Genomic DNA, 13,215 nt, shown 5'->3' with positions numbered 1-13,215 from the left:
CGAAAAGGACCTAGGTGTGTATGTTGACAATGAACTGAAGTTCTCGAGCCATTATGAGAAGGTGAATCAAGCAACTGAGGTCTTTTAAGAAGGTCGTTCAGATATTTAGATGGTCCGTCCCTTGTAACGATCTTCATGAGTAAGGTATTTCCCCGCCTGGAGTACTGTCACGCCATCTGGCCCCTGAGATATGCTAATGACTGTCAATTGATTGAAAATGTCCAAAGGAGGGCCATCAGACTGGTTCCTGCACTTCAGCTATTCAGAGAGGTTAGAGCGCCTGCAACTACCTAGCTGATCTACAGACGGGTGTATAAACATATCAAAGGGCACTTCTCAGTCGTGTGTCCATATCTGGAGCTGGCGGACGCCCGCCCCACTAGAGGTCACAGCTCAAGTTTGAAGAAGCTACAAGTGCAGAAAACTGTAAGGGTAAACTTTTTCTGAGTGAGAATTGTGAACTCTTGGAACAACATTCGGGGAGTGTTGTGACGGCACCGAGTGTGAGCTGTTTCAAGACCAGACTTGACCAACACTGGAGCAGGTTCTGATACATTCAGGAGCAAATGGAAGCCCAATACTTGTCAACAGTACGCAAAAGAGACGAGACCGACCGTCCAAGTGGCTAACGTGCTGATCAGTGGTGAAGAGGATAAAAGTAAGTAAAACGTAATGAGGGATGCCACGTGACATCACTTGCACGGCACTATTATGAAGGCTGAAACCAGGGAGGTGCGACGATCACGATATTATATCTTAGCAATAATGGTTTGTGCCGTCTTTTGTGCAGTTCTAAGTGGACAAATTAAGTAAATTTATGTCTTTTAAAACATTTCTGCGAAACGGAAATCTGTAAGGAAATGGCTAAATATGTGCAAAAGAATGGATCTTAAGAAAATATAATCAAGACATGTATTTAACAAAAGTGTTTTCATTTTCACTTTTCACGTGACAATGAAGCTCTCCTTAAAGCCAAGATTATGTTCTACGCTAAATTTACCTAAACAGCATCCTGAATCCTGTTTCATATGAATCATATAGAGTAAATATGTTTGCCATTGCAGACTTTTGGTTGACTTGTAGGAAACAACAGATTAGTTTTGGGAGAAATAGAAGATTTGATTCCTATAACTTATAAATTGTCTTTTAATTTTTAACATGTCCATATTTTTTTTTTTTTTGGCGGGGGGGGGTTTATAGTGTTTTGATTTGCCAGTTTATATTACTACCTGTACGCATAATGAGCTATATTGTAGCTGTGTGATGCTTTTATTTTCCTGGTGTGGTGTAACAGCATTTTTTTAATTCTTATATACTTGAGACTTTTATAGCAAAACACGCTCATAAATCTGAATCTGGATAATTGTATTAAGTTGGGACGACTTCTTTACATATTACCTCGTTTTTATTCTCAAAGTCTAGCAGGCGAATGATCACTGAAGTGGGGTTTGTGGCTGCTTATAGCTGATCATAATCTAACCACAGTTTGATAATTGAACTTAGATTTGTCTCAAGACGTCTTACACCAACTGGTTCAAGAATTCTTAGGAACAAAAGTTCATTGTTTCAGATTCATGAGATGAGTAAGCTTTTCTTATTTTTTTTAAATTAAAAGCAGGATTAATGAGTTTCATCTTTTAAAAAGGTATTTTGATTTGATTTTTGTAATCCAAATGTGTTAGAGTTACCAAGGCGACGCTGAGTAAAAAAAGATGCAAACTCGGGATTTATACCACTTACCTAACAGCTTACTAGATATTCGAGTGGTCGGTCTATCCTTGATCTTATCCTCCTCGCTTCCTCAGTGTTTTGTAGCTAATTACCAACACTTGTCCCTCTTGCTTTATGACTGCCATGGAAAAAAATAAATGCAGAATATATTTTCGACAGTGTATTAAACTTTTGGTAACTTAATATTAACCCCTGATATGTAATATTTAAAACTCTCTGATTGAACATTTAACATTCTAACAGCCTGAATATCTTACATAAGTAAGACATATTTATGATTCATGACATTAATGTTAATATCACCGAGGATTTTAAAAGATTTCAGGGTACTGAAATTCTCTATAACTACTCCGTGACTGCCGCTGGTACATCTGGCGGAAGTTGTGTAGTCTCCCGAGTCACCAGACCCCCAGCAGAGCCACCACCAGTTGCGCAAACACTCGGGAGAGAGCCTTTATTATCCGCATGATCACCACGCAGGAACACGGCCGAGGCTGAGGTGGAAACATTTAGTTGATCACAAACGGACATCACTTCTTTTTTGCCGGGCGGGGACGGTGCTTCTGCTGAGAGTTCCACACTACCTTCTGGGGTGATTCTGTAGGCAGACAACGCACTTCCTTCACTGTGGGTATCGTCCTTTTGGAGCTGTTCGGCGTCATTTGAGAAGCTTTCAGAAGATACTATACTGTCGATGGGCTCACTCTTCACTGGAGTGAGTTGCTTGGCATTGGTTGCCGTGGCTATTGTCTCCGAGTGTTTCATATTAGTCATTTGTTCTTCAGAAACATCGTCGCCGTCCCCACTAACCATTCTTGTATAATCTGTTGTTTCGACGCCAGTCTTCTGCAGCGTTGAGTCACCATTGCATTTCCTTAGACTGTGAGACTGTATCGCGTGCTTCATTCCCCTCACTTCCATAGACAGATAGCGGTGATGAGGGCTGCTGCTACACTGGTCTTTACCATTATTATAAAAGGAGGTTATTCCCATATTAACATAAGGAGGCACAGTCTTATTGGGCTCAGGATGCACTTGGCTAGTTGCCAGTATAATAGACCTGGGATGATCATCCCCAACGTTCACGTAGCTTCTCTCTACCTCGATGTCATTCTTACCTTTTGTTGTTTTAAAGTTAGTGCCTTTTGAGCACTGTTTACCCTTAGACACTGACATGTCCAGGTATTTGCAAGTATGGGTGTCATCCAGGTGAGAGTGGTGAGTGTGGGTAATGGACTGGCTGTCCTGACGCAGATCTAGAGGCATCTCGTGGATGACGGGCTGGTGAACACGGAATGAAAAGTTCTTCTTTCTCCTAGACATTCTAGCATCCATGTCTTCGTAGACCAGGGAGGAAGCACTCAGTATATTCGGCTGAGGGCATGTCATGCCAGCCCCACATTCTAGGCGGGTGCCCCTGAAGAAGAAGTTCCCCGGTCGCATGGCTCCGGTAATGCCGAGGTTGCTACCACGGGCAAACAAAGGCAAATGTGTCCTAGGCTCCTGCAGATGGTGAATGGAGGGGCCAGCGGAGTCCAGGGGAGAGTGTAACAGTTCCCCAGTCTCCGGTAGCACCACCGTCGTTGTCGTCTGTGACCAAAGGGAGCCACCACGAGCACGAAATTCTGAGTTATCGTCTCTTAAATGGCCACACTCTTCCCCGGGAATACTCTCATAAGTGTGTGCCCGTGTCATCCGACAGGCCATCAGCCCGTCCATACAACCCTTACCCTTGTCACCCTCCATCCCACGCTCCTTGTGCTCTGTAGGATAAAAATACAGATTGTTTAATTCCCATCCTGCGTTGCCACTTAAAGTAGTTATCATTGCAACACCTCCTAACCTGCATATCGTAAATAGAAAAATATCTGTTGATAGTGTTTTTCAACAGCAGCCAGTGAAGGAAGTCGATCTTACCCTGGGGAGGCGGTTGGCTGCAGAAGTGAGTGAGACGGCAGCAGCACTGTATACTGGTGACGTCACCCCCACCATACGTGTACACCACGGTGATCAAAATACTCTTAAGGGAACAAGAGAGACAATTATTGTGGAAAGTCTTGATGTTATTAATATATATATATATATATATATATATATATATATATATATATATATATATATATATATATATATATATATATATATATATATATATATATATATATATATATATATATATATATATATCATGTAGATCCACAATGAAAACGTGGATAAGATAAATCTTGATAAAATCTCACAGGGAAAGGGGAAGCAATGGAGCACCTTAGCTTTCGTCTTTATTCAAGACATCTTCAGAGGCAACTGAATAACATGGACCGAGAGAGGCTTAAGTACACAGGGTGACCTTACTAAACATTAGGTCAGGTCATAAATATGACCTATATATATATATATATATATATATATATATATATATATATATATATATATATATATATATATATATATATATATATATATATATATATATATATATATATATATATATATATATATATAAAACAAAGGAGTATGGCTGTGTGTTTGTTTGTTTGTGTGTGTGTCCGCACGAGAATCTCGGAAACTACTTTACCGATTTGTAGTGATGATGTATGGTGTTATATGTAGTGATGATGGATGGTGTTATATGTAGTGATGATGATGGATGGTGTTATATGTAGTGATGATGGATGATGTTATATGTAGTGATGATGGATGTTGTTATATGGAGTGATGATGGGTGGTGTTATATGTAGTAGTGATGATGGATGGTGTTATATGAAGTTATGATGGCTGGTGTTATATGTAGTGATGATGGATGGTGTTATATGTAGTGATGATGGATGATGTTATATGTAGTGATGATGGATGGTGTTATATGTAGTGATGATGATGGATGGTGTTATATGTAGTGATGATGGATGATGTTATATGTAGTGATGATGGATGTTGTTATATGTAGTGATGATGGGTGGTGTTATATGTAGTAGTGATGATGGATGGTGTTATATGAAGTTATGATGGCTGGTGTTATATGTAGTGATGATGGATGGTGTTATATGTAGTGATGATGGATGATGTTGTATGTAGTGATGATGGGTGGTGTTATATGTAGTGATGATGGATGGTGTTATATGTAGTGATGATGGATGGTGTTATATGTCTGCGTGTTATATGGACTAAAAATGAAGTATCTATATGGTACCTCGTGTTTCATACCAGCTGGATTCGGTAAAATGCTACTGACACCACATACGAGGCACGGGCAGTTCCCAATGAGATTCATAGCGCCATCAGCTCGATGAACAGGCTTTGTGTGAAATATAACAGAGTCTAGGACTGCTTTTAGTGTCCTTGTGGGTTGGTTGGTAGCGTTCCCTACTCCCACCCAGTAGGATGAGGGTTCGAATCCTGGCTGGTGAGGTCATTGATATATATATATATATATATATATATATATATATATATATATATATATATATATATATATATATATATTATTTCAATTCGGCTAAATAATATTATTCTTATATCTCGAAGACACCTGATAGAAAGAGAAAGAGTCCTAAGTGGAACGCGTGTATATATACCTGTGTGAGGGTAGTGAGGCAGAAGACGTACTGGCCGACAAAGTGATGCTGAAAGAGGCTGGTGACGATGAGAGTCCACTCGCCTGCCACCACCAGGGTCAGGTGTCTTATACGACCCGATCTATCCAATCATGGATATATATTCAGTTGTTACTCATCCATGCATAATGGTCCAAGATTTATAGCTCAAATAGACCTCAAACAAGGGACAAATTGGTAATAAGTTGAAAATTTCAGGAAAGACTTATTTTGTATTTCATTTTTTTATGGGGAATATCTCACCCGGCCACAGATCATCAATCCACACCGTGGCCTCGGGGGCGAAAATAATAAGAGTAAAAAGAAATTTAAAAAAATAAAATAAAAGAGAAAAATATTATATTAATCTACACCACGAAGATGCCAGAAAACCAGTTTTGCGAAGTGAGACAGGTTGTAAGAGTATGGAAACACAGAAGAGGGCAGAGAATTTCACAGTTTGGCTGTGTGAGGAAAGAAGGCTGTACTATAATGGGTTATTCTAGTGTGACTGACATCCACAGAGAAACGGTGGGCACCGGGGGCAAGACTAGTGTTACGAGCCCACTGCCTTGCCGGCGGTACACAGGATGCCAAATCCACCGGAAATTGCACGTTAAAGTATCTGTAAAAGAGAGAGAGAGTGACGCAACATTGCAGTGAAGAGAAAGGGAAGAGGGATTATCAACTAAAGGAGCAGAGTTAATAAGACGAAATACCTTTGATTCTACCCTATCTAACAGTTGGACAGAGGAAGTGCCACCCCAGATATGAGAGCAGTACTCCATGTTAGGACGAATGAATCCCTAAAAACTTGAAGCAACCACTCGGGAGTGAAGTAGCGACAGAATCAGTACAGCATTCCTAGTTTTCGGGAGGCAGATTTAGCAATGTTGTGGGTGTGTGGCTTTCATGACATATCAGAGGAAATGGCGAGGCTTAGTATATCTATTCTAGAATTTGGCAGAATGATTTCGTCCTGAAATGTGATTGGTGGGGGAGATCTTCTCTTTTGGAAAGAGTAATTAGTAAATACTCTGTTTTATTACTATTGAATTTAACCAAATTTCTACCTCCCATTCGGAGATACTGCACAGATCCACATTAATAGATGGAACGATATCAGCTCTAGAAACAGATCTAGTTTGTGAGTTAGGGGGAGGGGAAAAGTGAGAAGAAGAGTTAAGAGTAAAATCATCAGCGTAAGAATGGATAGAATTAGTAAGAGTGTGAAGTAAATCATTGATAAAAAGAAGGAAGAGAGTAGGTGAAAGTACAGAACCCTGTGGAACACCACTATTGGTAGAGAAATAGCGAGAGATCGATCCTTCGACAACAACTGCCATGGATCAATTCTCAAGTAAGTTAGAAATTAGAGAACAAAGTGGGGGAGAGAAAGCACAAGAGGGAAGTTCAGAAAGCAAAGACTTGTGCCATACCCTGTCAAATGCTTTGGAGATGTCGAGGGCCACTACATAAGTTTCCCCATAATCCCCTAGAGAGGATGGCCAAAGATGGGTGTGTAGGAGAGTAGATCACCAGTAGATCTCGCCTGGCGAAAGCCATACTGGTGATACGACAAAAGAGTAAGTCGTTCAAGGTGACGGCGAAAATGAGAGTTTAAAATAGTTTCAACAATCTTAGAGAGGGATGAAGTTAGGGCAATGGGGTGATAGTTAGAGGGATGAGAATGGTCACCCTTCTTTGAGATGGGCTGAACCAAGGCATGCTTCCCAGTAGAAGGAAAAGCTTGGCTTTTGAGGCAAAGGCGAACGAGGCGAGCAAGCACAGGGGCCAGAATTTCAGCACACTCCCTCAGAACACGAGGGGTATTCCGTCCGGTCCATGCGCCTTACGCACTTCCAAACTGGATAACACACCAGCAACCCTACGAGTGGAGATTATGGGAAAGTGCATAGGTTTAGTAAGAGGAGCAGGAGTAGGAGGGGTAGAGTTGGAATCGTCTAAGGTGGAGTTAGAGGAGAATAAGGTGACAAAGGTAAAAAAAACACATACAAAAAAGCATCAAAAGTACTGGAACATCTTCCTTGTGCTAGCTTAGGAATTTAAGATGGCGTCCAAGATGGCCACAATTCTGTAGTTTATCATATATTTGCAACTAGACATGATAGAAATATGAATACATGCCAAATCATAGGTTTTCAGACACGATCAATCCTATAAAGTGTAGTGTCTTAAGCCAGGCTAAGAGGTGCGCATATGTTGGTGTACCATTATTGATTGTGGTTGTAGTGTTGGAGGGAATAGATGTGTCAAATTTTACAGTGTGTCTCATTCACCCCAATCACAGGTGTTACCTTTCCACGGGTCATGGAGAACATTTTTATTTAATTGTGTTTGTGCTGGTTCGGGTTTTTCTCCAAGGGGCGCTTCCACTGCATTTCCATCCACTAATAATAAAAAACCTTAAGTCAAGTAAGTTAAAAAATTCCCGACCGGTTACACACACACACACACACTCACATATATATATATATATATATATATATATATATATATATATATATATATATATATATATATATATATATATATATATATATATAGAGAGAGAGAGAGAGAGAGAGAGAGATGACCGTTTAGACCAGAACTAAAAGTGGATGGAGGGATAGAGCCACGACTGTTTAGACTAGAACTAAGGGAGAAGCGGGAGAAAGAGAGCGAGAGCCTTGACTATTTAGACCAGAACTAAGGGTGGAGAGAGAGAGAGAGCCATGACTGTTTAGACAAGAACTAAGAGTGGAGTGAGAGAGAGAGAATCATGAATAACTTACACCAGAGTGACGCTCTTGTGGTTAGGTGAGGCTCTCTTGATAAACGTGAGCTGTCTTATGTTGTACCCCGCTAGCACCGCCCACAGGAAAAACACGGCCACTAGGGAACCGAGCACAGCCGTCGTTATCCCCCATGCGTCCTCCAGGGGCAGCCAGCTGGTTCCCAGGTGACTGTGGTGGTGGAAGCGTTGCAACGTCCACACCATCACTCCCACCACACACGACAACACTGTCGTACACAATGTGTTGTATGTTATTGTTTACCTCTTCTTCTGGATTTTTAAGTGACAGTCTTGTTCATTGTTTCATTATACTCAAATATATATTGTCGTATCTTTAAAAGTCGCAAGTCGTAGACTACTTTTGATGTTTGACTTTTTTATCAAAATATTATCACAAAACAAGGAACTGTATAAGCTATTAAAGTTTAAGATGAACACTAAGTTAGAACATGAAAGTATGACTTGTAATTAACATACCGACCACAGCGAGGGTGGTGTTATGTATCGGGGAGATGGGCTTGCTGTGGGTGGTGACTGCCAGATGCTGGTGGAGAACCATCTGTTGACTCACGCCCACGCCCACACATAATACAAGGCAAGAGCTCCCTACCACCCTTACGCCTGCCTGTACCTCCTGCCCACCCGTCACGCCAGCCAGGGAGGGAGGAATATGTTGAGGAGTACACTGGTGATGTAATGTTAATTTTTATCCTATACTATCTATAAGTACCTGTTGAGGAGGAATTGCGGTAAGGGTACATAGTGTTAGTTATTGTATGAACTACTGTCTATCCTTATACCAGGGAGGAAGAGGTTTAAGGTGCTCTCGGTATACTTGTCCCTTGCAGTGTGTATCCTGTATAAAGTGGAGAGTGTAAGGAGACTTTAACAGGACGTGACCTTCCCTAAAGACCTTCATAAGAGCAACACCTCAAGGAAAAATATAAAGCACAGAACCTTTGTTTGTTGTCTCATGCAGGTATTACAACAGTGAGTGTACCTGTGACGTGGACCAAACAGCGAGAGTGGCGAAGGTGACGTTAACGCCGCTGAGGGCAAGGCACTTGAGCATACGCAGCTGAATGGTAGTGAGGGAGGCCCTGGGCAGCAGAAGCAGTAGGCACACCACCGTTGCCGATGCTGACACCAGACAACTCCCCGCCACAGCAGGTCGCCCCTCCCATCCACGCATAGGAATAAGCTTCTGAATGTCGATAAAAGCATTTCATAACTTTGTGAATAAAAAATGGTGGTATTTGAAGTAGTACGGTCATTAGGATCATAAGTGTTATGATCAAGAAGTTACAACATTATAAGGACCACTTTGTAATTACGTGGAAGCACAAATTGTAAATCCCTGATCTGATATGAAAGTTTAGATATATTCCAGATCCTCCAGGTTCCCATATCAGGTTAATAGTAGTCTATAGTGTTCAGCTTACACAATTATGTTAGCTGGAAGAACTGAACACCGACCTGGAGTACTTCTGGAGGTGTTGGTCGCACAAGCAGGAGAGCAAAGAGGCCTTGACCACGGCACCGACACACACACACACTCCCTGCTCCAGCTTCACCATCATCAGGGGAGGACGTATGGTCGCCAGGGGCCTCCAGAAGGGAACAAGGATTGAGGTCCCAGGTAAGAGCCTTGTCAACCATCCCCACACGGCCACAGGCAGGCACCCTCGACGCCCTCTCCTTACTGTAAAAGGTGTGAGAACGGTTGTACTGTAGAGTGTGGGCATGACGTAGTGAGTCATGAGCCAGATAGTGAGGGTCGTTTGTTGAGGGTGAGGAGGAAATAGATTAAGTTCACAGATTGTTATTGATCGTTGTTACGACCCTAGGGTAGATCGTTACATAAATACAAATTACTCAAGTATTTAAAATATATCAGTTTATTATTATATTCTTAATCCCAAGTTCTCCCAACAAAGGTCAAGTTAACAGGTCGAAACCTAAACAAGTCACTAAAATTATGAACATTTATTAACTTATTCTCACCACCACATATGTACATAAAATAAAATAAATAACACTAATAATATGACAATATGTTAGGAAGTGGTTGCGTAAGGACTGAAGGTCCAACAAGATCACACAAAATCAATATCAAGCAAAACAAATCTCAAAAGTCAAATGCCAACTCCCAAAACACCAGAGAGAGGATATATTACTTGACATAAGGCAGCTGTGCCTAGACTGACTAGAGTGTACCAGTAGGTCACCGGCGTCACCTCTCTACCGTACTATATCCTGATTGGCTAAAACGTAGGTAGTAGGTAGTAGGCAGGTACCAAACAGGGAGGTACTACCGCCTGGGAAGATATTGGAAGCATAATGTATTGTCTAATGGTAGACCCTGCTGCCATATGGCATCACGAAAATTGTGACCGAGTCCCAGGTTGCTGATCTGACCTTCTGCCTCATTTACACACAATTGCAGGGTCTCAATTGTTTCTCCTACGATTGGCAACACAACATACATACCCCGTATATAATTTCTCACTATTGATATATTTTTTTTTTATTTATGGCGCTTTATTATGATTATTATTATTATTATTATTATTATTATTATTATTATTATTATTATTATTGAATGTTATTAATTTTATTATTATTATTATTTTATTATATTCCAGGCCTTGATGTGGATATAAAATGACCTGTGCTGCGGCTAATGCCCGTAAAAAAAAAAAAAACGTAAACTTTAATCTAAATTACCTATTGACATTAGTTCTACTTATCTAACCTATATACAAACCTAATACAATAAAACATAATACTATAAATATACAACGTAATAAACAAATTTAATACTTAAATGATGACTCATTCAGTGTGGGAGAGTAATGAGCGAAACTGCTCCAGCCAACCATACACCTGTAGTAGATATTCTCCCCTACAACTGCCGATTTGTCACTTGCCGTCCGCTTACCAGCCAACCAGCGGCGAGTTCCACAGACTGGGCCTCACTTTCGGACTGTGCGGTAATTGGCCGGTCAGTCGATGTTGGGATTCCATGTTTTGTTGTAGTGATAACTTTTAATCCAATTTCTTCAGCAGATTCAGGACCCGGAGCTGCGAAGACCTGCCTCTTTTGCTGCATGTTTGAGCAGTCTGCAACTTTGTTGTGATAAGACACTCAATCCTAGTGATTGTACTTACTCAACATAGTGACGGTGTAATTACCATCACAGATTGTACGGGAAATTCAACTTTTGAAAACAAATATTTGGGCTCAAATTTTGACTACTACCCGTGCGTCTACGTCCTGATTGGCCAATCAGTGGTGCCCCACGGTGGCGTGATACATGCACGTTTACGTGCTCTGATTGGCTAACCGAACGTGGCGTGGTAGGTAGGCTGTTTCTACTCTCTAAGTCCTCTTCTTTCCTTTTTCATCCCCTCATGCACCTGTTCTTTGGAACGGAGGCGGGATTAGCGATACGGTCGATCCGGCAAGGGAACCTGTGATAGTGCAGGGCACCCTTGTCCGGGGTCACCGGTAGGTGGCAACTTTCTAGATATAACTATAGTCACAGGTAACCTGGGTGCAGAACCCTACGAGCCCGACGCCCGTCCAAGAGGGGCGGGGTCACTGCTCTCTGGGCAGGAGCCCTGTGTTATAGGTAGGATTAGATGTAATCAAGAAGATGACAACTAGCATTAGAATAAAACATAGAGATAAGGGACACTCTATTGGAAGGGAAAAGTGGCAGAAATCACTTACAACAAACTGCAAGTCCCACTAACAAGAATATTCAGCACCAATGAAGGTTTTAAAGTAATCTGTAAAGATGACTTTGATTCAGATAAAATCCTTTCAAAAGAAGCAAGAGATATATTTTACAATGAAGGCCTTATTGTTGTCATGCCACCAGAACAAAAAGCAAAAGATCAGTTTTTGTTCGTCAAGTCGACCAAGAGATCGGGAGGAAGACATCGGAAGACCTGAAAGATGAACTGGAACGCCAAAATAGGTGGATGAAGATTGAAGAAGTCATTAAGATAAAGGACTATACTCATGATTTTAAGATTACTTTTGAAGAAGTGTCAATGGCTGAGAAAGTTTTACAACAGGGCTTTCTATTCAACATGTCAGTCACACCACATCAAATAAAGAAGGAGACATTCATCAGTCTGCAAACTTGCTTCTCCTGCTACAAATATGAAGAACACACAACGAGACTGTCCGAAAAAGAAAAAGTACTGCTCAGATTGTGCAGGCGACGACCATACCTACACTGAATGTAAGAATACACATGTTGGCTGTCTCAACTGTAAGAGAAAACGGAATGTATACATAGGACATAGGACGTTAGCAATGGCATGCCCAATAAAACACATGATAAAGTACAAGGAACAAGAAACAAGGAAAAGGAACAAGACGAAAGGATATGACATACGTCGAAATAGCAAAGAGAGCGTCCAAGAGGCTCATAGACCAGAATCCACCATATTAAACCTAAGTGAGCCAATACATGATAAGGTAATGATTAGTATGATCCATGCACATTTGCACAATATCATTGCACCCGGATCATACAATGAGGAATTAAGGAAAATGTTTAAATTGAATAACCTACCAGAGATGATATTTCCAGAGAATCCACAACCGAAAAACTATTTCAGGCAACATATGCAAGCGAACTGAGAGAAAGACTACATCTAGACGAACAAAGGTTTGAGCAAGGAGCAACAGCTGATACACAAGGAACACAAGCGACTGATAGAGATCCCAGACAAATGACTAGAAGTGACAAAGAGAAGATAGAAATAACAAAAGGACAGACTATAAGACAAAGGAGTAGGAGGAGAGAAGATAAGATGGAAACTGATCACAATATACAACCTGAATCTGCTGAAGAATGAATCTCAATGGAGAGACAGAGCTTATATACCCAGCAGCCGCTATGAGTCATGTTGGGAAAACCGAGAAGTCGCCGGTCTTTTGGCTCGGTTGCTAGATACGGCGGGCATTGGAATGCCGATACGCTTGGTTGCTAGGGAAGACTGTAACAGGTGGTGGCGTGGCTACGCAGTTGTAGGCAGTTGTAGGGGAGACGTCCACTACAAGCTTGGAACCCGTGC

At 41.2% G+C, this 13,215-nt stretch overlaps 2 protein-coding genes across 2 annotated transcripts in view; both read right to left on the bottom strand.

Annotated features, from left to right (window-relative positions):
* Positions 1-1,914: 1,914 nt before the first annotated feature.
* Positions 1,915-8,339, bottom strand: LOC121861589. The gene is made up of 4 exons (XM_042359473.1): positions 8,117-8,339; positions 5,304-5,424; positions 3,649-3,751; positions 1,915-3,494 (listed from the first exon to the last, which is right to left on the bottom strand). Exons 1-4 carry the CDS (start codon positions 8,320-8,322, stop codon positions 2,077-2,079), a joined length of 1,848 nt encoding a protein of 615 aa, XP_042215407.1. The 5' UTR covers positions 8,323-8,339; the 3' UTR covers positions 1,915-2,076.
* A 262-nt stretch (positions 8,340-8,601) lies between these two features.
* The window catches only part of LOC121861554, a 46,581-nt gene continuing 41,967 nt past the window's right edge, over positions 8,602-13,215 (bottom strand). The window contains exons 4-5 of the mRNA XM_042359424.1: positions 9,595-9,820; positions 8,602-9,322 (exon numbers count right to left, since the gene is read on the bottom strand). Coding sequence (XP_042215358.1) covers positions 9,101-9,322; positions 9,595-9,820 — 448 coding nt within the window. The 3' untranslated portion in view covers positions 8,602-9,100. The remainder of the gene's footprint in view (positions 9,323-9,594; positions 9,821-13,215) is intronic.

Source organism: Homarus americanus, unplaced genomic scaffold (genome assembly GCF_018991925.1).
Source record: "Homarus americanus isolate GMGI-L3 unplaced genomic scaffold, GMGI_Hamer_2.0 scaffold24260, whole genome shotgun sequence".
Classification (NCBI taxonomy): Eukaryota; Metazoa; Arthropoda; class Malacostraca; order Decapoda; family Nephropidae; genus Homarus; species Homarus americanus.
The sequence above is the reverse complement of the archived record's forward strand: the minus strand, read 5'-3'. Positions and strand labels throughout refer to the sequence as shown.

Coding starts and splice junctions, on each gene's coding strand:
- LOC121861589 (XM_042359473.1), bottom strand. CDS start 8,322: ATGGTGTGGACGTTGCAACGCTTCCACCACCACAGTCACCTGGGAACC. Junction 5,425..8,116: donor CACAAGAGCGTCACTCTGGT/GTAAGTTATTCA, acceptor ATGATTGGATAG/ATCGGGTCGTATAAGACACC. Junction 3,495..3,648: donor CAGCCAACCGCCTCCCCAGG/GTAAGATCGACT, acceptor TTTATCCTACAG/AGCACAAGGAGCGTGGGATG.